This window comes from Phoenix dactylifera, unplaced genomic scaffold (assembly GCF_009389715.1).
Source record: "Phoenix dactylifera cultivar Barhee BC4 unplaced genomic scaffold, palm_55x_up_171113_PBpolish2nd_filt_p 000381F, whole genome shotgun sequence".
Classification (NCBI taxonomy): domain Eukaryota; kingdom Viridiplantae; phylum Streptophyta; class Magnoliopsida; order Arecales; family Arecaceae; genus Phoenix; species Phoenix dactylifera.
In genome coordinates, this window is record NW_024067828.1 from 421,669 (window position 1) to 448,977 (window position 27,309).

The 27,309-nt window shown below is 38.8% G+C and overlaps 2 protein-coding genes across 6 annotated transcripts; one reads left to right on the forward strand and one right to left on the reverse strand.

Moving 5' to 3' along the window:
• Positions 1-229: 229 nt before the first annotated feature.
• On the forward strand, positions 230-4,930 carry LOC113463391. Of its 4 annotated transcripts, XM_026808498.2 has the most exons (3): positions 236-642; positions 1,451-1,595; positions 3,835-4,930. In XM_026808498.2, the coding sequence occupies exons 1-3, from the start codon at positions 475-477 to the stop codon at positions 3,849-3,851; spliced, it is 330 nt and encodes a 109-aa protein (XP_026664299.2). In that variant the 5' UTR covers positions 236-474; the 3' UTR covers positions 3,852-4,930. The 4 variants fall into 4 exon arrangements, 1 of the variants encoding a protein (XP_026664299.2); XR_005508109.1 differs by having other exon boundaries at positions 230-2,749; XR_005508110.1 differs by lacking the exon at positions 1,451-1,595 and having other exon boundaries at positions 230-642; positions 1,852-4,930.
• Positions 4,931-5,270: 340 nt separating this feature from the next.
• Positions 5,271-25,581, reverse strand: LOC103717255 (putative methylesterase 14, chloroplastic). Of its 2 annotated transcripts, none has more exons than XM_008805572.4 (5): positions 24,421-25,576; positions 9,438-9,677; positions 9,200-9,343; positions 8,559-8,693; positions 5,271-5,898 (listed from the first exon to the last, which is right to left on the reverse strand). In XM_008805572.4, the coding sequence occupies exons 1-5, from the start codon at positions 24,670-24,672 to the stop codon at positions 5,626-5,628; spliced, it is 1,044 nt and encodes a 347-aa protein (XP_008803794.1). In that variant the 5' UTR covers positions 24,673-25,576; the 3' UTR covers positions 5,271-5,625. The 2 variants fall into 2 exon arrangements, with proteins under 2 accessions (XP_008803794.1, XP_026664298.1); XM_026808497.2 differs by lacking the exon at positions 5,271-5,898 and adding an exon at positions 5,932-7,164 and having other exon boundaries at positions 24,421-25,581.
• Between the last annotated feature and the right edge of the window lie 1,728 nt (positions 25,582-27,309).

The following is a 27,309-nucleotide window of genomic DNA, read 5'->3' on the forward strand; positions in this document are numbered from 1 at the left end:
TGATCCAATGGTCGGCGACCATTCGAACAACCCCGCGGAGTTGTCACTGGCTACGACTCTGTGGCCATATCCCCTCAACGGTCAGTGGATCAGGGAGGAGAATGTGGTTTCTTTGTTCTGATCAAATTTTGTTTGAAATTTTTGAATTAAGGTTGGTGGGCATTGCAGACTTCAACCTGGGTGGGGCCTAAACAGGATCGGCCCAAGCCTAAGGCGACCGAGGCCTCGGCCCAGAGGGCCTCCGATCGCCAAGCTGCTCCGCTGCCTGCTGCCCTGCCTAGTGCCTACGAGCTGCTCCGCTTCCTGCTGCCCTGCCTAGTGCCTACGAACTGCTCCGTTGCCTGCTGCCCTGCCTACGATGGGCTACGAGCTACGATCAGCCTAGGGTTAGGCGAACAGGGGTTACAGCTTACGGGACAACCGGACAAGACGTCTTAGCCTCTTAGGCACCATAGCCCATCTTCTCCATTCGCCATGGGATTCCCAGATAACCAGAGTCCATGGCCCTCTTCTTCTTCCTTCCGACGCTCCAATCCTCTAACTCTGGCGACGCTCCGCCTCCGGTGCTGCCTCCTCCCGTCCTCCACCTCAACTACATCAAATCTGCTGGAAGAACACCAACCCAGTAGTGTTTTTCTTGAGGTACAAGTACAACCTAATCTACCAGATGTTAACTTCCTACCGACTCTTCGCCTTTCTTTGATGCTATGCACGTGTTTGCTGTTTTGTTCCAATGATTTTTTTATTTTTTTATAAAATACTTACCAGATGCTGTTTTCAGACAAGAGATGTGGTTCTTGTTCTTTGTTTCTGTTGTTCTTGATGATCTCTGAAGGAATGAATGCACTTAATCTGCAGTCCTAGCATTTATTTACCTTCTGGTCCCTTGATTTTCCTTTGTTCAGTGATCATCGATGGAAGATTTCGAGGTTTTTTCTTGGAAGTAGACCAATCTTAGGTATTCTTTTTATTTTCTAGTAATTTTATTTTTGATTCTGTTCTGTTTTGGATTTTTTAGGATTTTCTAATGTTTAATCTTTGAAGAAATTTTTGTTATGAATTATAGATTCGTTCTGTTTTATGGAATTCCAGAGGCATTTAAAAGCTGACCATTCATTTTCTTAACCTTCCACTGCTATCTTAATCTGCAGTCCTAGCATTTATTTACCTTCTGGTCCCTTGATTTTTCTTTGTCTAGTGATGGAATTGCTACCTAGTCTTGATGCTACTTCCTTGTGATCAACTCTTGACCAGTTGACTTATGTGCTCCCAAATTTTCTTTACATATGTGAACAGCATACCATTTAACTCTTTTCACTTTTTTCTTGGTCACTCATTCTTTATTATGATCCTTTTTCTAGTATGATTATAGGTTATTGCACTTTGAAGTGCAATCAGTATTATGCTAATCTAATTGTTATGTAATTCGTTCGATTTTCTTTTTTGTCAGAATTCGAGAAAGTTGTGGACAATATTCAAGGTTCAATTCCAAAAGTTGAATGGAATTTTGAGGGTACTCATTGCTTTGACAATGGGCCACTTACAGCTCAGTACCTATTTTGTTTTGGACGCATTGAACTTTTGTTTTTGGCCAGGTCGATTTTTCTTTCTTTCAATTAACACAAATCCTTACATTCAACCGTCCTTGTTATTTGGAGCATGTTATGTTATGGCGCATCACACTTAAAGTTTTAGTAATTGGTGTTAAAAGTATTTTAATAAATTTTGAGCTTAAAAATTTGATTAGTAATTTTGTATTTCAAAAAATGGACGAATTATTTTTAAATAAAATTTTAAAATATTTTATACTTATTAAATTTTTTTATTAAAAAAAAGGCCTTTCTGTCTTAGGCTTTCAAATGCATTAGGCCGGCCCTGTGCCAATGAGGCAGATTCTCACAGGACAAATGGACAATCAGTTTCTATGTAGAATACGAAAACAGAGCAGAGAGGTTCTTAATGGGATGAGGATTGTTCTAAGTGATCTTTGAAATTCTAAAATCAAACTTTATTACCATTTTGGAAATAATCAGCTAGAAGAGTCCAAGCAGTTTGTGAACTTGAAAAAAATGGAAAAGGATCTGTTGTTACCAGATTTTTCTATGGTTTTTCAGCTAAGAATAGTGCAATCAGTTTAGAACTTCTGAAACGAAGGCAGAACACATTGTTTGTTAACAGGAGGGGTCCTTGATGGGATTTCTCCTGAAATTTGGATGGGCAGTGGGGGGAGCATGGACTGTTCTAGCTGTTTTCATGGAGTTGAGGCTGAGCTGGAAGGAGAGCATGGCCCAGATGTAGAGGGCTTTGGGGGTAAGGAGAGGGGAGGGATTGGAGTTGGGGTGGAAGAGGTGGGCGAGGCGAGGCTGTTGGGGATGAAGATGAGGTGGCCGATGCATAAGCTGGCTTGGTTGAGCATGATCATAAGGCGTTGACAGCAACGTGGCCAGTGGTGCCGGCGACGGCGAGGCTGAGGTCACTGAAATAGGTGATCTTGGAGAAGCCTTAGTTGAGGTCGAGGTGGCAGCGGGTGCAGACATGGAGGAGCATGCAATGAAGGTGAAGGCGGCAACGATGGCGAGGAGGAGGGTGCCGGCAACCCACCCAGTGCGCATGAAGGTGTAGAGGAGGCCAGCATCGACAATTGTGATGCAGAAGATGTTTGGGAAGGTCTTGAGCTAGGAGGAGAGGTGGGCGGCGGAGGGGTGTGACGGGAGGTGAGGGCTCGTCGAGTCTGTCAGGCCATGGGAGGGTGAGCTCGCGTCATTGTTCTTTATGCTTTCCAAACCCATCGATTTCTTTTTTTATGAATTTCCAAACCCATGGGAGGCTGAGGTCACAATTATATGAATTTCTTTTTTTAGCCTAGAACCTATGCATAGAAATCTATTAATTTATAATGAGAAAGACTTTGAGAGTGAGCCTGAACCTATTTCACCCACTTCCCGTAAGAACTTCATTTAGCGTTTAGGGTGAAATAGGATCTCTGAAACATGATCTCTTCTTAGGTCATCCTCATATGTAAATCCTGCCTTCTATATGTGTCTATCTATGCACCTTGATGGTCCAAAAAATATGATGATTCTCTTAAGGTTGGATGACTTGCATTTTGAGTCTTGATTAAAATATCAAAGAACTTGTGTTTGTTGATTGGTCTAAAATCCATCTGACTTGTAGTTTCTTCAAACTGAAGAACGAGCACCATGAAAAGCTGAATCCATCCTTGTAAGTCTTGCTCTTCAGCTTCCATTTTCTCTGACAAACAAATTGAACAATCTTCCGCAGTTCCTTTTTTCTCAGCTATCATTTAAAATTTTTGTCTTACCAAGATCGTCTATATTGTTGCCTTCAGTTCTACAATACGAGAAAACTTATGGTCAATAAGGTATGGCTTCCACTTCCTCTAATCTTACAGACAACTTAGAAAGAAATTTCAAACAATATTATTATTTTGGATGCTGTTAACTCATGAGTTTTAAAAACTCTATCACATTGATAGGTATGTAGTTGCCCTTTGCCTGTTTCTTTGACTCTCAGAATCTTGTTCTATCCCATTCCATTAGTTTTATCATAAGCATGGCGAAGCCCTTTTTCTCTAAAATATGTTGGCTTGTGTAATATGCATGATAGCTTAGCGATTCTTATAATATATTGTTATATTTCTTTCTGTTTAGGAGTGTGGAGCATTTTTTTTTTTAACTACACCCTTAGTTTCTAACAATGCAGCTTTCTCTTATCTTCATTGGTGTAAACTTGAAATAGTTTTTCTTTTGAGCAACTACTCACCAACTAAAGTTGGTTCTTCTGCCTAACTGCATCGCTGATCCATTTCTGCAGCTCTTGCGAAACTGTGAGTTCTTGCTTTGGGGTTATTCTCGCCTCTAACAATTTTGAATCTCCCAGCAAGCCATCACAGTAAACTCATATTGGTTGACATTGATGTATGCCATTGCTTTATTCTTCCATTTTCTAATCACAGTTGCAGGTGGATCAAAAACAGCATTATTAATTTTTTACTAGCAGATGTCTGGAGTGCCTGTTACTGCGTTACAAGTCCAAAGAAGGGTTTTCGTGGATGGGGATCTTAAACTTTCCAGATCACTTGACCTAAGTGACAGTGTTCATGGTTTTTGACTGATGCATCTTTATTTCATTGAGGTGATGGAATATGTCATGCAAACTTATGTGGCTGTGCAGCTTTCGGCTGCAGAGAAGGAGCTTCACTGGGAGGGAGGGAGGGAGAGAGAGAGAGAGAGAGAGAGAGAGAGAGAGAGAGAGAGAGAGAGAGAGTTCATCTCTCTCATGAGCTTGCTGGGTTCACAAAGCATTTTGTATTTAGGTCACTGGCTCAGGGTTAATGACTGTAAATATTCTTGAGGAAAAAATGGGGAGTGCTGCTTTTCATCCATTGTCCATCTAGACCTTAAGGTGTGAGAAGCCGAATATGAGCTAGCTGGGGAACTTCCTCGTACAGAAAATAAGAGCTTCTTTTGTGGTGGGTAGATGAAAGCTTGGGTTCCCATCACCGTCAACATACTGAAGTGGCTGCCTGCAGATCGATCAGCTGGCTCGGAAGAGTGGGAGGTTGAATCAGTGATAAATTATCAATTTTCAGGTGTTCATGCATATCTTTTCCAGCAGATCCTGGTGCCTTTGATGATAACTCTCTCTCTTCTTAGAGTTCTCTGTATTTTTGTGTGCTGTCTGCAAAATGGTTTCCAATCCATATTTGATGCTCCTTTGAGATGGGGTTGAGCTACTTCAGTGTTCATGCTCATCCTGACACCAAGGCGATATGCATAAATTGTAGTTCTGATGTTTAAGTGATGCTATTTTAAAAGATGGCAAATTGAGTAATGCAGAGACTGTTCAAACATTGTTTTATGACATGAAACCCTTCCATTTGCATGCTCTGTCATGTAAATTTCAGCAAGGTGCCCACTCCACGATATTGCTGGTTCTTTTTCATTTTGTGATAAACTAGCATGCCCACAAGTGGGGTTTTACTTGTAGAGGCATGTACTCCAGAAGGAATGAGTTTCTGATTTACTTTTACAGGTCAAAATTCTATCAATCTTTTGGTTTACTTATCAATTATCTATTATATATAACTAAAAAAGAAAATCCATCTCGTGCTAAGCTCTCCATTCACCAGATGGAGGTTTTTTTTGGATAATAACATGATTCTTTATGTAATATGATTCTTTATTTTGGATAATCAATTATATATATATATATATAATGACTATAATCATTCATCAAACTTCATGCTCTTGATAAGAACTGACCCTATTTATGAAAAAACGTTTGCTCTTAATAAATCTATAAATTCTAATACATTCCTGCTTGATAAATAAATTTCTTATTTTTGATACATGAATCTCTTATAATGTATTTTTGATGCAGCAATCCTCCATATTGATGAACAAAAGCAGCTTTCGGAATCACGAGATTTAACTTATCAAGACTTAACCTTTCCAATCAACTTTGTTCAAGCACGTGTCTCCTCCCGGACCTCCAAAATTTTTCACAAAATCTTTTATTTTGTGAATCCTTTTTGCTATCCTATTTTATGCAGCCTCCACTTGTAGCTCATCTCATTCAGCTGCAACCTTATGAAACCAGTATCTATGAGAGCTGGGCGATTTCAAGCAAAATTTTGTTCAGAGACTGTGGCTTTGAGAAGAAAGGGCAGTGATCGCTGCCTTTGATCTTGTAGACCCCATGAGGCGGGTTCTCCCGGACCAGCTTCTCCTGGATGTCGGCTGAGAGCATGTAGTCACCAAGTGTCTGAATGAAATAACGCCGGACAGAGCCATAATTTTCAGGGGTTAGAGACAGCTTCTCCATGATTGGTGCCAGTGGGATGGGTCTCATTGAAACTGCAGCCAAAGATATATCCTGCTATCACCATTCACCCCTTCATTAGAAAACATAAGTCACATCCATTAAACTGAAAACTATTAAAACATTAAAAGCCATCTAGAGTTAGCCATGCAGATGATGATTTCAGCTAGTCATCTGCGATTTTCCACAGTGACATCATGAAACAGAGCTTCTTTAAATTTAAGAAACTACAGTTAACTCGGCTGTCATGCATATATAAATTAATATAGGTGCATAAAATAATTTAATGATGATTGCTGTATAAATTGGAATAAAAAGAAGAAATTAAGGCTTTAGTAATAATAAGCATTCTTCATCTGAGTTATGCATCTCAGCTTGTATGGTGCACAAATCATAGATTGAGGTACTGTACCAGGTTGGGTGATACCACACGGAATGTGTTTTTGCCATTAAGGTACCAGCATAGGTACAGGGTCATATACCCCTATATAGCCTTTGCTGGATTGTGGATCAGTCAGTGGCATGCACTGGCATGCACCAATACAGGCTGGCATGGACCCATTTTCATTGCCATAAGCCTTTGCACATGGTTGGGCATGTGATCAGAATGGTTTGGCATGGGGACATCACAGAGTACTTTATTCCTTGGAACGAATTGTGCAATTTCAGTTTGGGTAGAGATGTTGTACCCAGTGCAATGACATTTGGCTTTTAGACTGCAGCATATGAATCAGAAGCTAACCAAATATTACAAGAAAGCTTATGTTAGTGCATCCTTTCTTCTTTGTTGCATCATTTTATCATTAGTCCTGTAGCTTCAAGGGAATAATCTATTGGGTGTACTGGTGATATTTATTTTCCTATGCTTGATCAAAATGGATTCGCTGTACAGTTACTCTCTCACTACCAGATTTCTCTGTTTGTCCTTGGCTAGCCACCTCTTTCATGCCCACATTGATGCCTTGGTGCTTGAAGTCACAGTTAATATAATGAACATCACAGCAATTATTGATTCAGCATTCTTGTACTAAATATTTCACTACATTACCTTAAAGAATGATCTTAGTATATTTACAATCAGTCAATGCTCAATAAACATCTTGCAGTCCCTCAAACCTAGAGTTGGCTTTTAGAGCTACTGCATTTATCTACATACTGAACAGGTTAAACGTTGACAAGAAGCAGGTTTAACAACTTACAAGCAGTCAGGTGCCAACAAATTTTTGCACAAGGACCTTGTGGTTAGTAATCGACCTGCACCTGATGGCACCTCTGGCCTTCAGAATGAATGATGATGATTTTCAAAAATCGTAATGTAAACTGAAGAAATATAAAGAACATGGATGGAGGTGTTAGAGCTTCATGTAATGCTTAAAAGCAATTATCTGGGTTTTTCAATGTATAAAATACAAAATCTGTAGCCTTGTCATTGCTCAAAACATTCAACGATACTATCAATTCAGCAAAGAGCTTATGCTGACCAACAGATGTTCATATTGATTGATGAAATCATCTTGCATTCTTCTAAGCATTTTTGCTACATCTTTAACACTATTTCCTTCTAAAAGGAGTGGAAATGAATATTCAGAAAGTTCCAAAGTTTCCGGTCTTTTTTCTTTTGCTGATACTTAGGCCTAAAAAATGTAGATGGTAAGGAAAAACCTCACTTCTGGTCTGTTAAAAATGCTTTCCAACTAGGGCTTTTTCTTCTATTTGAGTTGGCTTAGTAGTTTATGTGACAGAATTTGTATAACGTCAAAGATCACTCTTACAATTAGTAGCTATCACATGAATGTGCCCTATCCATGGGGAATTCCTCATATTGTTTGTATTATATTGACATCGAGGTTCAGGATTTGAGTTCTAACTGCCCTGATTTGGTGGGTAATAAATGCTGCTTATGCTGATAATCTTACCTCGACACTTGCATCCAACTCCAACAATCCATGCAGAACATGTATCCGAATCAAGTGAAAGACACTTGAACTCATGAAGGACTTTGATTGCACCACCTTATCAAGATTGGTGGAATGTTGGACTCTTCCAACAATGGGCTCAACTTGTTTTAATAATGTTCGAACTTAGAAGTGAACGTTTGTTTTCTGTCAGAGATTGGCCAGGGATGTAAATATTAAAATGACTTTGCGAAATGTTATTTTTCTTGAAAAATATCTATATTGGAAGTGTTAACAAATAATAACTTTTATTTTTTTTACAATATTTTAAAAAAATAAATATATAAGTATTTTAGTATGCATCTCCACATCTCCTTTATTTTTTTAATCTTGCTGAGGCAGATGCTAGGCTACTTGTCTGAATTTGGTTGCTGTGTCTCCTGGTCCATGACTACTTATAACTATTATATTTAAAATCTACATTAGCTGCATAAAAATACCATCTTCCAATTTTGCATTTTGTCAGATAGCCACCAATTGTGCATTTGATCTTGGTATTCTTTTTCTATAGATCATGCTGTTCATTAAGTCATATCAAAAAAGTGCTAGCATAACATTTCTCTGCTAGTCTATAAGATGCTACACTGCAGTTACATCCTTTAAATTCATAGGCATGAGATCATATATAAACATAAATAATCTAACAGAAAGCACCTGCAGAAAATATCTAATGTAGCAAAATAAATAAAAAATACATTCTATAAATTGAATGAGAAGAAATTATCTGATAAAAGAGTTAAGAATTGAATTGTTTCTAACCTTGGAAGGACTCTGGTTGAAGTATAGACATTTAATTTGTTGTTTGTCCAACACAAGGCCAGTAGGAGCCTTGTCTCTTCCATTGCTATAGACTAGAAACTGTGACTCTTGCAAGAAAACATCAGCAGATGCTAGCTGCAAAAATATGACAAAAAAAGAATGAGCAAGCACAACTTTGAAACAAAAAGCCTTAAGTGCAATAGGCAGCTTCCAACTGCTAGAATGGGAACATCCCAAGGTCAAACAAGGTAAGAAAAATTTCCCTGTCAGGCACATGCCAGAACACACCTTAGTCAGATACCAGGCCAAGTCAGAGATGGTCCACAAAATTTAAGTCTGGAACAGATATTCCTGGAATCTGAAAAAAACAGATGGTTGCACATGGCTTTTCCAATTGTGTGGAAAATTATTCATTGGACAGGTCAATATGAAGATGTCAGTCCAAGCCACATTGTGGCCCTGGATCAACGAATATGCATAATGCAGGATGGAAATAATGCAGTCACATAGAAGCATTCCAAATAACTTTGTATATTTATAATTTAATATTGTTGTGGCATCACACAATTTTTTTTGGATGAGATTCGGGGAGGGGATTGAGGTTTGTAAGCTACTGGTAAAAAATGAAAGTGAGTACTCACTTCTCCTGAAAATACATCAAAAGGTCTTTGTCCATCCAGTACCATCGTGGCGCTAAGAAATACTGCTTTTGTGATCTTTTTGGAGAAACGTTCTAGTGCATATGATATGCTTGCACCTCCACAGCTATGGCCAACCAAAATAACCTGTGCCATTATATTGGTCAAAATATTATTGATATACAGCAAAGGTGCTTATAGAAACGCATGCATGAAATTTTTTTCATGAAAGCCTTTCCACCTTATCATTCTCAGGAAGATCTTGCAGGTAATTAATTAACGGCTTTGCGTAGTCTGCCAAAGTTGTTATGCTGTTTGTATCTGTGTGGTCTATCCCAGACCCTGTGAGATCCAGAGCAACAGGATGCAGTCCTGCCTCCTCCAACAAAGAAATGGTCTTATACCAGCACCAAGCTCCAAATCCTTCCCCATGTACTAGAACAATTTTCTTTGTTTCAAGATTCTCGAGCGAAACAGGGACCTGAAAGTACAATTTCGAAAACGGAAAAACAGTTAGAGTTACATTATGCTTCATATCAAAATACTACAAAAGAGAAGGCATGGTAAATCAAAATCTACTGCAAGGAACTTGTGTTACTTAAAAGTGAAAAAAGTCCACAGTTCATTACTGGTGCATGTCCTACAGGAGTTTGTAGAAAGAACAGGTACTGACTACCCATGAAGCATGTGAAAGAGTAGATGCCCTACAAGCCAATCACAATATGTATTGCGAAAGGTTTTTTCTTTTGATTTATCCAAATCATGTACATGACATTTAAATAATGAATAAAGGCGTTATGTTTTATCATATGCTGTTGATTATATTTATGATAAACTCCTTAGTTTAGGGCAATGGTTTTAAGACTATGATGAGATCATACTAGTGAGACTTAAAATCCTAAAATCCTAAATCTTAAATATTCCCAGTCATTGGTACATTGAGTTGGGGATCAATGATTACCGGAAAGACTGGCATGTCTTATGTATGCTCGATGCAGAGGATGATTGATCTCACAATCATTTGTGTGGAGACACTAATACAAAGATGTGGGTGCTCATTAGAGGAATGAGTTCACTGAATTGACCTACAAAGAGAAATCTTATGAAGTCTTACTTACATGTCAAAAGATGATTCTCTTAGTGGGAGTTGTGCAACTGATCCTATGACCTGAGATCACCATGGTATCTTGTGCACATGAACCCATATTTTGGTTTACACTCATTCATGACAATAAGTTATGTACGAGGTCTTCTGGATATGGTGAATTGTGTACGAAGATTATGAGTAGGTCAACAAGGAATTAATCACTTCTAGTAAGAGAAGATAGCATCCTATTTATTCTAATCATATGATAATTCAGGAAACCTTTGATCAAAGTAGAATGAAAATTAGAAAGAGTTTCTAATGTTTCATTATTTGAATTATCATTAAAAGATTGAGAAAAATATGAATATGAAATTGAGTTTGACATATATTCATACTCATATGCATATTTGGGATGCAGTTTGATTAAAGGATTGAATTGCATGGTAACTTGCCACTGAAGGGTATTTTTGGTATTTCCACCAAATTCCATATTTTCCGGGTAGACATGACACGTTGCTAGACGTCAATCTTGTTTTATAGATTTGATCAAATTAAAGAGTTAATTCGATCACCAATTAGAAAGGATTCTAATTGTTAAGTTCGGGTTCGCGCAGTTTGGACTTAAATCGATTAGAAGAGTTCTAATCAAGTTGGGTCAACTCGCACTCACACCTATTGCTGGCTAAGTATGGAACCCAATGGGTCACACACAAGAAAACTTATTAAGGGTCTAATTGGATTAGATCATGTTTGCAAGATAAACATCCTAGCAGGTGTTGCAAACCTTAGCTCCTAATTCGAATTGGATTCGAATCTGATTCGAATTGGATTCGAATCTGATTCGAATTGGATTCGAATCTGATTCTTAATTGATCTAATTTGATTAGATCATATTCTAATATGGGTTAGCCAAGAGTTGGCACCTAATTGGCTTGGTTTGAGTCTAATTGGATTAGATTTAATAAATCATTCAATCTAGACCGTTAGATCTTGATCTACCGTTGGATGAAGACATAATGGAGAGTTGGTTTAACCCAATTGGATTGGGTTAGAGGATGGCTACCATAATTGACCATTGGATCTTAATCCCACCATTGGATGAAGACATAATGGGTCAAGTGAATGGCGCCTTGCATTGGAGCCCTTGGATCATCATCATGAAAGATCAAGAGGTGAGGCGTGATGGACATGTGATTAGCATGTGATGTTGACTTGGTCAAAATATGGCACCACATGAAAGGACATATCATTTGATACACCTCCTCACTTGATCTGCACCTCCTCTTATTTGATATGGCCCTTTAGATGATGCCCTTTCATGAGAGGATGTGTGGATGGGATGCATCCCTTGGAGATGCATCCCTACACCTATTATAAATAGGTTAGCACTCCATGGGTTTCATCATTCCAATTCCACCCCACTCCTCTCTTCTTTCTTTCTTACATTAGTTTCTTTCTTTCTAGCATTGCTTCTAGTGTGTCCTAAGCCAAGACAAGATGGTCTTCTTTAGGACAAAAGGATTAGAAGTGATTTTAGAAGGCTAAAGGAAAATAGAAAGGAAGGAAAGCAAGCCATTAGAGTTCTTTAGAAGAATTCTGCATTAAGGATCAAAAGTCTTTGGAGCTAAAGTCTTGATCAAGTTTTCGTGTGGATCACCATTGGAGGGCGGACACTTGGACGCCTCGTGGAGATTGTACACTTTGGATTAGCGTTTGAGGTATTCTACTAATTCTGCATTTATTTTATATCATTTGATTGTAATCATTAAGGTGATCTAGGCTTAAAAGGGTTTCATGCATAGGGACTTTATTAAGAAATTTTTAAACATCCCTAGCTTCCGCTGCGCATTATAACATGCTAAAACCCTACAGTGGTATCAGAGCCATCCTTAATTGGTTCAATCAAATAATTATGTATGATGTATGATTATTAATTTACTATGAGATAGTAATGTCATATGCTTAGAGAAATGTTGAAATGTATGATTAATATATGATATGTTATGTAATAAAATATCATGATATGAAATTTTCCATATGAAAATATGTTGAAGCATGTTAATTAATTGCTTATGATTTATACATGCTATGAGATAGCCATGATGCATAATAGTTTATTTTAGACATGTTAAATGTATGTTACAATTAAAGAATGTGCTAGAGAGCCCTCAATAAAAATTATATTAAGTCATAGTGTTGAAAAACTTTGAGCTAACCCATTCTAGAACAATTAATCTAATTGGTGTCTAAGGAAAGCACTAAAGGTGGTTACTTAATTAGGACCTTACTCTCTGAGTAAGGGGAGCCTCCCACCTGCTTACCTGGCCAATTGTTTGATTGCCTATTATGGATAAGCTTAATATTGATATAACACTATTGATAGCCTTCCTTCATGCCTCGATATTATTATGTCAAGATCCATGCTAGTTTGTTGTGCTAACACAAGACTTGCAATGGGGACTGATGTTATACTGTCTTGGTGCATTAAGATGCTTATGGCATATTTTAATATATTGCCTTGTTGTGCAACCACAAAGGCAATATTATTCGAATATGACTATATGGAAATGAAGGGTTTGACTTAACTAAAATATTATTGTTTGTTGTGCTAACACAAGGCAATAAGTATTTTAAGAGGACAAGATAAAGTTGAGAATTGCATGAGATGCAATTGGAAAGAGTTTCCTACCTTTGAACTCATAAGAGTTTGTTGTGTAAACACAAGGCTTTTTATGATGAATTAGGATCTCAACCCTACTAAGAAAAATTATATTTTCACGTTTATCATAGGGGAGGGCTATGATATTCGATAAAAATAGTAGGAGACAAATTAGATTAAAGTCCTTATCTAGTTGCAAACATGTCATCATGATTGGTCTGCTTATATTAGTTTTGTTCTTGCATATGTAGAATTATTAAATGGCTTCTTCACTTTCACTAAGAGGCATCTTAGATGCCAACAAGTTGACCGGACCAAACTATGTGGACTGGTTGAGGAATTTAAAGATAGTACTCACTCAGGAGAAAATTTCCTATATACTTGAAACCCCTGATCTTGGAGATCTAGGGGATGATGCTATAGAAGAGGAGGTTGCCACACATAAGATGTGGAAAAATGACAGTGTGACTGTCAAATGTATCATACTTGCCTCTATGAACAATGAATTACAGAGGCAACATGAAGGCATGGACACTCAATCCATACTTCTCAATTTAAAAGAGTTGTATGGAGAACAAAGCAGGACTGCTAGGTATGAGATATCTAAGCAGTTGTTCCGTGCTAGAATGAATGAAGGAACTTCAGTGCAAAACCATGTTCTTATGGTTATAGACTTGATCACCAGATTAAGTCAATTAGGTTTTGCTATGGATAGTGAGCTCAGTCAGGATTTGATCCTGCAATCACTGCCTGATTCATTCTCTCAGTTTGTTGTGAACTTTCACATGAACAAGCTGAACACCTCCCTGCCCGAGTTGTTAAATATGCTCAAAACAGCTGAAGGGCATATTAAGAAGGATAAAGGTCCACTCCTTCTTATAAATAGCACCTCTATGAGGAAATCGGGAAATAAGGGTTCTAAGAAACGATTGAACCCCAAGAGTAGCATCAAAAAGAAAAAAGGAAAGAAAAACTCCGGATCAAGTACCTGTTTTCATTGCGGCAAAGCTGGCCACTGGAAAAGGAATTGCAAGAGTTTTCTTGCAAGTATGAAGACCGATGCAAGAGTTGCATCGAAAGGTATGTTTATGTTACATGCCAACTTGTCATTAAGTTCTTCAAATTCAAATTCATGGGTATTGGATACCGGCTGTGGTTTTCACATTTGCAAATCTTTGCATGGACTACAGAAAATTAAAATTTTGAAGAAAGGTGACTTCGAGCTGTATGGCGCTGGAGGAGAGTCCATCCAGGCTGAAGCTGTTGGAACCTACAACTTGGAATTGCCTTCGGAAAAGCTCCTACAATTAGAAGATTGTTATTATATGCCCAAAATTATTAGAAATGTAATTTCCATTCCTTTGTTGTTAAAGAAAGGTTTTGAAATTAATGGAAAGGGCAATGGTTGCTCTATTTATTTTTCTAATAAGCATCTTTGCAATGGCATTATGAAAAATGGTCTTCTAGTTTTATTACTTAATGACAATGTCTTTCATATTAATAAAAGCAATAAAAGAAAGAGAGAGGAAGTGAATAATACCCTCCTTTGGCATTGCCGACTTGGTCACATAAGTGAATCAAGAATTAACAAGTTATACAAAGAAGAGTTCTTTGATCCTTATGATTATGAATCATTAGGAACTTGTGAATCTTGTCTTATGGGAAAAATGACCAAGTCTCCATTCACTGGACATGGAGAAAGGGCAAGTGAGTTATTAGGACTTATACATACAGATGTATGTGGTCCTATGACAACTCCAGCTAGAGGTGGATACTCTTACTTCATCACATTCACTGATGATTTATCAAGGTTCGGATTTGTGTATCTTATGAAACATAAATACGAAGCCTTTGATAAGTTTAAAGAGTATCAAAGTATGGTTGAAAAACAAACCGGAAAGTGTATTAAAATCCTTCGATCTGATCGAGGAGGTGAATACCTTTCTAGTGAATTTTTAAATCATCTTAAAGAAAAGGGCATTCTCTCTAAATGGACACCTCCGTATACGCCACAACTAAATGGTGTAGCTGAACGGAGGAATCGTACTCTATTAGATATGGTAAGGTCCATGATGTGCTTTACAGATCTTCCTATTTCCTTCTGGGGTTATGCCTTAGAAACTGCTACATATGTGCTAAACAGGATACCTTTTTTTTTTTTTTTTTTTTTTTGCTAAAGAAAAAGGGGTAGGGGGGAGGAAGGGACAAGCCCACCCCCACGTAGCAGCCCCCACTGGGCCCCCGCCCCGCCAGGAGAATGTTCGATGCGGGCAGAAATGGCCGTGTGTTGGGCACCCCGACCGGTTTTACTCATACCCTCCCCACCCGTGGGCCCGGCTCAGCTACTCCTCTGAGCTCTGGCTCGAGTCCCACGTGTGAGTACGTCACACCCGGCACCACCCCGGCTACTAGCGGTTCAAGAGCGGTCCTACACCACAAGTCCAAGCAGTGGCCAAAGTAGTGAGCTCCGGTCCACAATTTAATCGTCGCCGCAGCGATTCGAACTTGAGACCTTGTGGTTAGAATTGCTGCCCAGTACCACTAGGCTACCACCTTGGTGGCAAACAGGATACCTTCAAAATCTGTATCTAGTACTCCATATGAGATATGGAGAGGTAGAAAGCCCAATCTTAAATATTTTAAAATATGGGGCTGCCAAGCATATGTCAAAAGAAATTTTGGACATAAGCTAAGTGCTAGATCAGATAAATGTACATTTATAGGTTATTCCAAAGAAAGTATTGGATATCTCTTCTATCACCCTACTGAACAAAAGGTATTTGTTAGTAGGCATGCCACTTTCTTAGAAAAAGAGTTTATCTTAGAAAAGGGCAGTGAAAGAAGAATTGAACTTAATGAAGTTCAAGACCTACAAATAGAAACACAAAAAATTCTTCAACCAAATGTACCCATTGATGAAGTACAACCACAACACACATCTCCTCTCCAAAGGTCAGATAGAGTGCGAAATGCACCTAAGAGGTATGGGTTTATCATTGAGAATGATGAAGCCCACATCATCGAAAATGATGATCCTCTGACCTATTCGGAAGCTATCATGAGTAATGACTCTAACAAATGGTTAGAAGCTATGAAATCCGAAATAGACTCTATGTATACCAACCAAGTATGGACTTTGGTTGATGCACCAGAAGGTGTTAACCCTATAGGTTGCAAATGGATCTATAAGAAGAAGATTGGAGCAGATGGCCAAGTAGAAACCTACAAGGCTAGATTGGTGGCAAAAGGTTTCAGGCAAAAGCAAGGAATTGACTATGATGAAACTTTTTCACCAGTTGCCATGCTTAAATCTATTCGGATTTTGCTTGCAATAGCTGCATACTATGATTATGAAATTTGGCAGATGGATGTCAAAACCGCCTTCCTTAATGGTTATCTTGAGGAAGAGGTTTACATGACACAGCCAGAAGGATTTGTCTCAAGTGGGAGAGCAAATCAAGTATGCAAGCTTAAGAGATCCATTTATGGATTAAAGCAAGCATCGAGGAGTTGGAACATCCGTTTTGATACAACAGTCAAAGAGTTTGGTTTTATCAAAAATGTGGATGAACCATGTGTGTACAAGAAGACTAGTGGGAGTGCCGTTGTCTTCTTAATATTGTATGTAGATGACATACTAATCATTGGAAATGATATTCCAATGTTACAATCGGTCAAGACTTGGCTATCAAAAAGCTTTTCCATGAAAGACTTGGGAGAAGCATCCTATATACTTGGTATAAAGATCTATAGGGATAGATCTAAAAGGATGCTAGGCTTGTCCCAGTCTAAGTACATAGATCGTGTGCTAAAAAGATTCAGCATGGAAGGAAGTAAAAGAGGTTACTTACCTATGAGTCATGGCATACGTCTCTCTAAGAAGATGTCTCCTAAGACATCTGAAGAGAGGAATAGAATGAATTCTATTCCCTATGCTTCGGCAGTAGGATCAATTATGTATGCTATGCTATGTACTAGGCCTGATGTTGCTTATGCCTTAGGCATAACAAGCAGATTCCAGGCTGATCCAGGAGAAAATCATTGGATAGCTGTGAAAAATATTCTTAAGTACTTAAGAAGGACTAAAGATATTTTTCTAGTTTATGGAGGATCTGAGTTGAAACTAGAAGGATTTTCTGATTCTAGTTTTCAATCAGATCCAGATGATAGCAAGTCCACTTCAGGGTATGTCTTTACCCTAAATGGTGGTGCAGTGAGCTGGAAGAGTTCCAAGCAGCAAACTGTAGCTGACTCAACTACTGAGGCAGAATACATCGCTGTAAGTGAAGCCGCTAAGGAAGCTGTCTGGATGAAGAAGTTCATCGCTGAGTTGGGAGTAGTTCCTGAGATTGCTGGACCAGTTTCAGTTTATTGTGACAACACTGGAGCTGTTGCTCAAGCAAAGGAACCAAGATCTCATCACAAATCCAAGCACATTCTAAGACGCTTCCACCTCGTTCGAGAGATCGTCGAGAGACAAGACATAGTCATTGAACGAGTAGACACAAAGAACAACTTAGCAAACCCGTTCACTAAAGCTCTACCACAACAGCAGTTCGATCGCCACCTCGATTGTATGGGGATAAAATATAAGAGCGATTGGCTTTAGTGCAAGTGGGAGATTGAAAGAGTAGATGCCCTACAAGCCAATCACAATATGTATTGCGAAAGGTTTTTTCTTTTGATTTGTCCAAATCATGTACATGACATTTAAATAATGAATAAAGGCGTTATGTTTTATCATATGCTGTTGATTATATTTATGATAAACTCCTTAGTTTAGGGCAATGGTTTTAAGACTATGATGAGATCATACTAGTGAGACTTAAAATCCTAAAATCCTAAATCTTAAATATTCCCAGTCATTGGTACATTGAGTTGGGGATCAATGATTACCGGAAAGACTGGCATGTCTTATGTATGCTCGATGCAGAGGATGATTGATCTCACAATCATTTGTGTGGAGACACTAATACAAAGATGTGGGTGCTCATTAGAGGAATGAGTTCACTGAATTGACCTACAAAGAGAAATCTTATGAAGTCTTACTTACATGTCAAAAGATGATTCTCTTAGTGGGAGTTGTGCAACTGATCCTATGACCTGAGATCACCATGGTATCTTGTGCACATGAACCCATATTTTGGTTTACACTCATTCATGACAATAAGTTATGTACGAGGTCTTCTGGATATGGTGAATTGTGTACGAAGATTATGAGTAGGTCAACAAGGAATTAATCACTTCTAGTAAGAGAAGATAGCATCCTATTTATTCTAATCATATGATAATTCAGGAAACCTTTGATCAAAGTAGAATGAAAATTAGAAAGAGTTTCTAATGTTTCATTATTTGAATTATCATTAAAAGATTGAGAAAAATATGAATATGAAATTGAGTTTGACATATATTCATACTCATATGCATATTTGGGATGCAGTTTGATTAAAGGATTGAATTGCATGGTAACTTGCCACTGAAGGGTATTTTTGGTATTTCCACCAAATTCCATATTTTCCGGGTAGACATGACACGTTGCTAGACGTCAATCTTGTTTTATAGGTTTGATCAAATTAAAGAGTTAATTCGATCACCAATTAGAAAGGATTCTAATTGTTAAGTTCGGGTTCGCGCAGTTTGGACTTAAATCGATTAGAAGAGTTCTAATCAAGTTGGGTCAACTCGCACTCACACCTATTGCTGGCTAAGTATGGAACCCAATGGGTCACACACAAGAAAACTTATTAAGGGTCTAATTGGATTAGATCATGTTTGCAAGATAAACATCCTAGCAGGTGTTGCAAACCTTAGCTCCTAATTCGAATTGGATTCGAATCTGATTCGAATTGGATTCGAATCTGATTCGAATTGGATTCGAATCTGATTCTTAATTGATCTAATTTGATTAGATCATATTCTAATATGGGTTAGCCAAGAGTTGGCACCTAATTGGCTTGGTTTGAGTCTAATTGGATTAGATTTAATAAATCATTCAATCTAGACCGTTAGATCTTGATCTACCGTTGGATGAAGACATAATGGAGAGTTGGTTTAACCCAATTGGATTGGGTTAGAGGATGGCTACCATAATTGACCATTGGATCTTAATCCCACCATTGGATGAAGACATAATGGGTCAAGTAAATGGCGCCTTGCATTGGAGCCCTTGGATCATCATCATGAAAGATCAAGAGGTGAGGCGTGATGGACATGTGATTAGCATGTGATGTTGACTTGGTCAAAATATGGCACCACATGAAAGGACATATCATTTGATACACCTCCTCACTTGATCTGCACCTCCTCTTATTTGATATGGCCCTTTAGATGATGCCCTTTCATGAGAGGATGTGTGGATGGGATGCATCCCTTGGAGATGCATCCCTACACCTATTATAAATAGGTTAGCACTCCATGGGTTTCATCATTCCAATTCCACCCCACTCCTCTCTTCTTTCTTTCTTACATTAGTTTCTTTCTTTCTAGCATTGCTTCTAGTGTGTCCTAAGCCAAGACAAGATGGTCTTCTTTAGGACAAAAGGATTAGAAGTGATTTTAGAAGGCTAAAGGAAAATAGAAAGGAAGGAAAGCAAGCCATTAGAGTTCTTTAGAAGAATTCTGCATTAAGGATCAAAAGTCTTTGGAGCTAAAGTCTTGATCAAGTTTTCGTGTGGATCACCATTGGAGGGCGGACACTTGGACGCCTCGTGGAGATTGTACACTTTGGATTAGCGTTTGAGGTATTCTACTAATTCTGCATTTATTTTATATCATTTGATTGTAATCATTAAGGTGATCTAGGCTTAAAAGGGTTTCATGCATAGGGACTTTATTAAGAAATTTTTAAACATCCCTAGCTTCCGCTGCGCATTATAACATGCTAAAACCCTTCAGCATGAACAGAAATAATCAATATGGTTGACACAATACAAAAATGTGGATGTGCAAACAAAAAATATGAAGACATAGGTTGTATATAGAGATGCCAATAGGTGGACCCACGGGCAAAATTTTACACTATTTGGGCTCGCCATCAGGCCAACCTTACCTATCAAAAATTTTGGATAACCCAGACCTGACACAGCCTATTTGTATCCCGAACATGGTTATGGCGGGGAAATGATAATAATTAAGACATCTTTCCATGTCTACAACTATATTGTACACAAGATACATTAATTTTTGTTCAATTCATCTGCTCCATCCACCATCTCTTTCTTTATCAGAGCACATATGATGGTTTAAGGTTGTAGGATCTTTACATAACTTAATGTGTATGGAACTAGGTGTCAAACCACCCCATTCAACCCAACTTGTTATCATCTGCTAGCTCCAAAAATATCCCAGACATGTCTGAAGAGTATCTGGATTACAAATTCATCTTATGTGTTATTTTTAGAGATGGATACCCATGGAAAGTATTTGATGCATATCTAGCCCTACTAAAGGAACACTGGTATCTGAAATATATTAAATATGACCATGGATACTCCAAGGAAGCATATGTGTTTCACAAGTTTCATATGATAGAAATTAAGAATTTATAAAAGGAGAAGTTAAGGATGATATATTTCTTGACTTGAGTTGTATACTGCAAGCAAAAATGTCTTTGCAGATTAACTTGGTAATTTCTCTTCTTTGTTGATTATTTTGAAATTTTATTTTAGCTATTCTTTTGTCTAAGGACAAAGAATAATACAAGTTTTATTAGAACAACAATTAGAACAAGAAGTTGCAAGTTTGTAGGACTCCTTCATAAGAGCCCTCTCTCTTTAACTGAAGAGAGAGAGAGAGTGAGAGAGGGGAAGAAGAGGATGAAGCCATGAAGGGCTTCATTAGGCTCAGTGGAGCACCCAAACCACTTGCTCGTACTCATCAATCATACAGAGAAAGAGGAACAAGATAGTCTCAAGAGCTTGACAAAGCATCAGCACACCCATTCACAGTAGGATTGAGAGAGAGAGAGAGAGAGGAGAAGAGAGTTCAGGTGAATTTAGCTGAGCATTGGACCATGTTCCCCTACATAGTTGCAGCCTTGTCCCCACTACTCGTATGCTCCAGCCTGGTTTGCATCTAGCCATCCCTCCTACCCCTTTCTATCAATCCACACTCCCTCCCTAGTAGACATAGTCATGCTCCTTCTCCCACTACTCTAATCTCATCTATGTCTGACCATCTTTCCCCACCCAGTCTTGAATATGTCTACCACACCCCAATCCCTTATCATATCCTTTACTCGAGTCACTCTAGCATCGCCCACCCTTCGCATCATCTATTACACCAGCCTACCTAAACTTGGTCAATCTGCAACCATGCCATGGAGCATCCCCTCCCCCCATTCTACATCTTGCTCCAAACTCCCTCTATGCCACCCTTGTTCATGTCTCTAGCTAACCCACATTGGACTTCCATCATTATTGTTAATGGAGAGGGGATGGGGTATCTTAGATAGGAAGGGGACGGAAGGAGAGTCAAGTTCTTTAAACTCTCCCATTTTCATGGTTTGCATTAATCAAGTTGCCTTATAACTAACAAAAATGATCTTATTTTACAGTTATTTCATCCAAGTTAGTACCTTCACCTAATGTTTTAAATCCCGTGGGATGGTCATGCCCCGGTTTCTCCAAGAAATGGGATGCCCTGCTATCCCGCTCCGTCCCAGCAGCAATCTCAGTCAGGCATCCCGATAGACATCCCCATCTCTCTCCCCTTCTTTCATTTCTTCTTTCTTTCTTTCTTTTTTCTTCTTTCTTTCCCTCCTTTCTTTCTTTTTCTTCTACCTTCTTTTCTTTTCTTTCCTTGTTCTTTCTCTTATCCCTTCCTTTGTTTCTTTTTTCCTTTTCCTTCTTCTTTCTCTTTCCTTTCTTCCTTCTTCTCCTTCCTTTCTTTCTTTTTCTTCTCCTTCCTTTCTTTTTTTTTCTTCTTCTTTCCTTTCACTTTTTCCTTTTCTTCAGCTTTCCTCCCTTTCTTTCTTTCCTATTTCTTCTTCTCTCCCCACGTGGATGGGTTTTGGAGTCCTAACCCGTTATGGTTCCGTTTTCTCATAGGAACGGGATGGGAAGGTTGGGACGCCCTCTGTCTTGTCTTACCAGGACTTAAAACCTTGCCTTCACCATTACTTGAGGGGAAACAATTGATAGTATCTGTGGCACTGTACATCCATGTTGTCTAACTGATGGCATATCAATAGCTCAAAATAAATGAGGCAAAGCACATATCACATCATTTTATTGCATGATCGAGTCAACAAACTGCAAGGAACCTTTATTATGGAAGTGTGAGTATCATAAAATAGAAAGGTCATCATTTTGTTTGTCTCATACATAGTCTGACCAGGAACCTAGTGAAGTGTTGTTGTGATGTACATAATATGCAATTATTAGTTAAAAAGATATTTGCAATAGTTCAGGTCAAGAAAGAGAAAAAATGCAATTAATAACAAATAGCAATTCTGAGAGCTTCATTGCACCTCTTTAAAAGCTTTTATCCATCTTAGCCGAAGAATCTCCAAGGTAGTGTTAGAGGAACATTTTTATTTTCAAATTTTTGGAAACTTGAATTTTTGAAATTTTTAGGTTACCGATTGAAGATGGGATGGTATAGAAGGAAATTTGCTGGTACCCCACAAATGTAGTGACTTGCTTACATTGACTAGAAGTGTCAACACTTGGGCATTTTTTGGATTCTTTTAATAGGAAACATTAGAATGCAAATTATGGCAATACCACTCTTTACTGTTTTACGTGCAAATGAAATCAACTTAGACAGACACACTTTCAATTAAATGTCATGTCTTTTTCCCCCATGTATGAATTTGGTGTGGATTTTTTTTTTGATAAGAAAACTATTAACAAGTAAATGTAATAGTATTCAACATATTCTAATATGTTCGTATACTCATATTTTGCAGAAGAGTCATGATGTCAGGTTATATAAACATAGCAATGAACACTTTAGAGCGCTTGGGCACTACGTAACCGTGGCAAGTATTTAGTTTGCACTAATCAAAGGTCATTCTCATGAGTGCAAGTGGTTCACCAAATTTGTGTTGGGAAACTACTTGTACAAATGTGGGGACAGAATTGAACACATGGTGCATGAAATTAAGGATCATGGGTATGCAATGTTAGAAACAATCATGACCATACAAGGGTGCACAAATAAACAATGCAAATATGCAGAGAGATTATATGAGTGACAACATGAGTAAGATTAATGTTTTAAGGCTGACAGTGGTTAAGATTGTTTAATGTCTGTGGTGGGAGACGAAGTCATCTTTTTATGGTTATATGTATTAATTGATCTAAGATGCTCGAGCTCGGCTTCAATTAAGCTCAAATCAAGCTCAATACAGATTTAATTGATCCAACCTTAAACTTGGTTCTTTGGCTTGAAATTAGTTTCAAGTGAAGTCAGCAATTAACCCAACTTGATCAAGCTAAAATCCATAAGGCTCAAAAAGATTTTATATGCACACACACTTACACACTACCAATATAAAATCTATGTTTGAAGGTTTAGCTAAATTATTATGTTCTGTTGAGTGATAATAGATTTCATAGTATATTCAATAATTTTTTAAAAAATTTATGTCTAACAAATGTTAATTGCTTTCTAAATTTAATTGTCTGAACTGAGTTTGAACCAGCCTTCAACTGAGCTTGATTCCAGCTGAATACAAGCTCAAATTGATTTCAGCTTGGTCTGAGGTTAGCAAGCTGATTGATTAGGCTCAATCAAATAATAAGCAAATCAAGCTCGATTAGACCCCAGCTCAATCAAGTAGGAGACTCTATAATCATTATGAGCAGAGAATTGTCATGGAAAACTACTACAGCCCTTCTTTTGACAACTCATGACTGAGAAAATTATTGATCCATGGTAACGAAGATCAAGGTGGAAATCTTGAGAGTTTACAAATTGAGTGGGCCCGTAAGTTTATAAGGCGTAATTGGAGGAATGCTTTCTATACAGTTTCCAAGTTCTTTTGCAATGAGATTTAACGAGCAGCTATTTTTCACTTCATCACAAAAAACGTTGCCAAGGATATCAATACAGCTTCTGAAATCCAGAAAAGCAGTTTGGATCCTAAACCTTTTTGACAAACAAATCCTTTTCTTTCCTTGACGTTTCCATAAAGTTGCCCATCAAAAACAGTCAAAATTTCCATTCTCCAAATTGACAGCCAAATCACCTCTAAATCTTAAAAGAATTCTACATCTTATTCTGGCGACTTATAACCTACATTATAAGTAATGAAGAACCTAAGCCTATACCCTTAAGAAAATACTCATTGCCGGATCTTCTAATGTAAAAGCTACCACCCTCATACAAGGAAAAGTGAAATATATGATAAACATTCACGGTTCTATAGAGAAGATTAAATCATAGTTTTTTCGGTACATAATGATTAAATCATAGTTAAAATAGTGGAGCAAGAAGAACTGAAGGATGAAAAGGTTGCAATCTGAAAGTAACCTGTTTCCCATTTGTGATTGAATCAGGGAGGTCCCACCGCCGAGAGCTTGCGGACCCAATCCTCCGGGACATTGAGCCATTGAACCGCTGCGATAGCTGGTGCTGCTGGATTGCCATCGCCAGGGCCTGGCGGTGCAACAGCTCCTCTTCAGAGACCATCTTCCTCTGTGACCTCGAGTTTGAGGTCCTCTTGCTCCGTGACCCGACGCCACCTCTCTCATCCTTTGGTATGCAAGTCAATCCGTTGCCCATGGAAATTACTAGGGAGGAAGACAACTAAAGCCGGAAAAATTATTCTATATAAAGATTTTGAAAGTGGTTGAGAATAGTTGGACAAATTTGGCCAAATGAGATCGAAAGATGTTTCTTGGCCGAAGTTGAGGAGAAGATTTTGATATAGGGATGTCAAATAGAATCGAGATCAACTCCTAGGAGAATTTGCTAGGGAAGAGGGACGAAGTATGAGATCACACCAAAAGATTCAGTAGATCACCCAGCTGGAGAAATGGAAAGAAGAGATTTGGAGCCGAGATTCTCGGTTATAATTGAGAAAATAACAAGATTTCAAGCTCGAGACCTCGAAAAATTCGATTCGAGGCAACGCCAGAAAGCGTTTCTTATGGCACGCCGAAGTTCGAGATTGAAAACTTTAACAAATTTCGTAGCCAAGAAATAAGAGCTGGTTCTCAAACGGATTCATTAAAAAGGAGAAGCAAATAGAAATTCTACCTAAAACAGACAGTAGAAGAAATTCTGAGGGAACAATAACATAAAAACGAGAAAAAATACACCAGAAATGCCCAAATAATACAGGTTTGAGAAAACCGACAGAGATTTTGTAATAAAGGTTCCCTTTTCTACGCGAATTGGTGATACTCAAGCGGAACAAAAGCGGAATCGCGGATTTTTCGGCTCTATATCACAAAATACTAACGAAAAAATCCATCTTTGGGTGAGAAAACGGGGCCCTATTCCCTAAGAACGAGTCTGGGTGATGCTTTCTCCAAAGGAAGATTACGAAGGATGAGCTGAGAGTTGTTCTCTGTGAGAGAGAGAGAGAGAGAGAGAGAGAGAGAGAGAGACTATGGAAACGAGTTCAAAGAGGCACTTCTCAAACGGCTGCTTGGACCCTTGAAGCCGTCTCTCTCTGTCTCTCTCTAACAAATTTTAAAACTAAAGTCTTAAAAACCGGAGTAGTTGGCCAAATTTCCGTCCACTGCGTGCATCAGATGGCAGCGCACGCCGACAATGAGAACCACCATTTCTGAACCGGTTCATCAAAATACGTACTCAATGAATCGGGGTGTAAAAAAGAGTCGCTGAAACGGCTCATACTACCCTGGCGAGCGTGCAGCCAGCAAAGTCAAAGACCAGGAAATAACAAAACACTGAGAGAGCGGCCTTCTGCTGTAGCTACAGGACCGCTGCAAAGTGCTTAGTGACATAAGTGGCAATTCAATCGGCGGCTCAATTCGCCTCATGGTATATGTGACTTGAAAAGCGATACAGTACGGAGAAGAGGGTCTCTATCCTCCATCCGTCCCTCATCCCGTATCCAATCGATCACCGTCACGAAATTTTCCTCCAGTATAATATACTCGGCTCTCAGTACCCGCCTCACATAGGTGAGGCCTCCCAAGCTGTCCTGAGCTCCGCACCTACAACTATCAAACCGACGATGCTTTGCTCCCCAACAAGCAATCAACCTAGAGTCATAACTCCGGATCATAAAATCTACACCTGCTCTATCTCCATCACCTGAAACGTTACTATTGAAATTCATCTTGATATGGCTAGAAGGTGGAGGCTTCTAAGAGGCAAGAGATATGGATAAATCTAGACGTTGTAACAACAGAGAAAGGCTCCCACATCCCGTGATACCGGACGAAGTCATGGGAATAGTGCAGTCGTAGAGAATAATTTTCCACGTGCACGGAAGATTGGGAGGGAGCAGCAATTCACTGTCTTTTTTTATTTGTTAATTGGATTTCTATAAAGTTTTTCGCGATATAAACAAGATCACTCAAAAAAAATTGGAGAATATTTTTCATTGGGAGCAGGATGATAAGTGCTAAATCCAACCACTCGTTGAAAAATTATTTCGTAAATTGTACGCACCATATGCTGGTGCACACCACCAAATATAACTGCTAGTCTCTATAGCAGTGCATCAAGCTGCATGCTTGATAAATAGAGTATAAAATAAAAACAGTTGTGGTTGGTGCATATGACTACATAGTGTACACGGTGTAGAGAATATTTTGTCCTCGCACCAGTTTCACACAGTCTCTTTCAAAAATTTTGGTTATACAATCTTTTGTGTCTATTTCCGAGACAAAAAAAAAGAAGAGTTATTTGAGCATATCAGGTTATTTGGACATATCTTGCCGGTAATCGGTGCTGATGGGGGGCAAAATGGATCGTCCTATTCCGGCATGGAGTCACCCAATTTCGGCCGAGCAGACTTCGCCCCTGCCAAAATCTAGGCCGACCTCAACAGGCCAAGCTTAGAAGGCCGTGCCCAGAAGGCCGATCTCAGAAGGGCAGTGCCGCTTGCCTGGGTTCTCAACACTACGCCCGCACACGTAGCCGTACATCACAACCTCACCGCGCCATGCTTTGCTTGCTGGCCAACAACAACCAAGGACGACGCCATGCTGCCCCAGCCATGCTTCCTATTAAGGGCCATACCCTACCACATCTACTAATGCCTTACCGTTCAAAAGAACGAACTACACCGTGCGCCTCAAGCAAATTCTAGCTGCACGCCATCTGGCTAAAAGCCATCTCCTCTTATGATGAGGACAGGCCATACCTCCACCACTTAGGCACCTCTACGGAGACTATAAATAGCCCCATCAGGTAACGCCTGAGGATCTTTTTCAAGCT

Bases quoted from the DNA above. Each gene is read 5' to 3' on its own strand.
- LOC113463391 (XM_026808498.2), top strand. From the start codon at position 475: ATGGGATTCCCAGATAACCAGAGTCCATGGCCCTCTTCTTCTTCCTTC. The intron at 643-1,450 runs GTACAAGTACAA...CTTTTTTGTCAG, and splicing joins CCAGTAGTGTTTTTCTTGAG to AATTCGAGAAAGTTGTGGAC.
- LOC103717255 (XM_008805572.4), bottom strand. From the start codon at position 24,672: ATGGGCAACGGATTGACTTGCATACCAAAGGATGAGAGAGGTGGCGTC. The intron at 9,678-24,420 runs GTTACTTTCAGA...TTGTACTTTCAG, and splicing joins CAATCACAAATGGGAAACAG to GTCCCTGTTTCGCTCGAGAA. The intron at 9,344-9,437 runs GTGGAAAGGCTT...ATAATGGCACAG, and splicing joins ATCTTCCTGAGAATGATAAG to GTTATTTTGGTTGGCCATAG.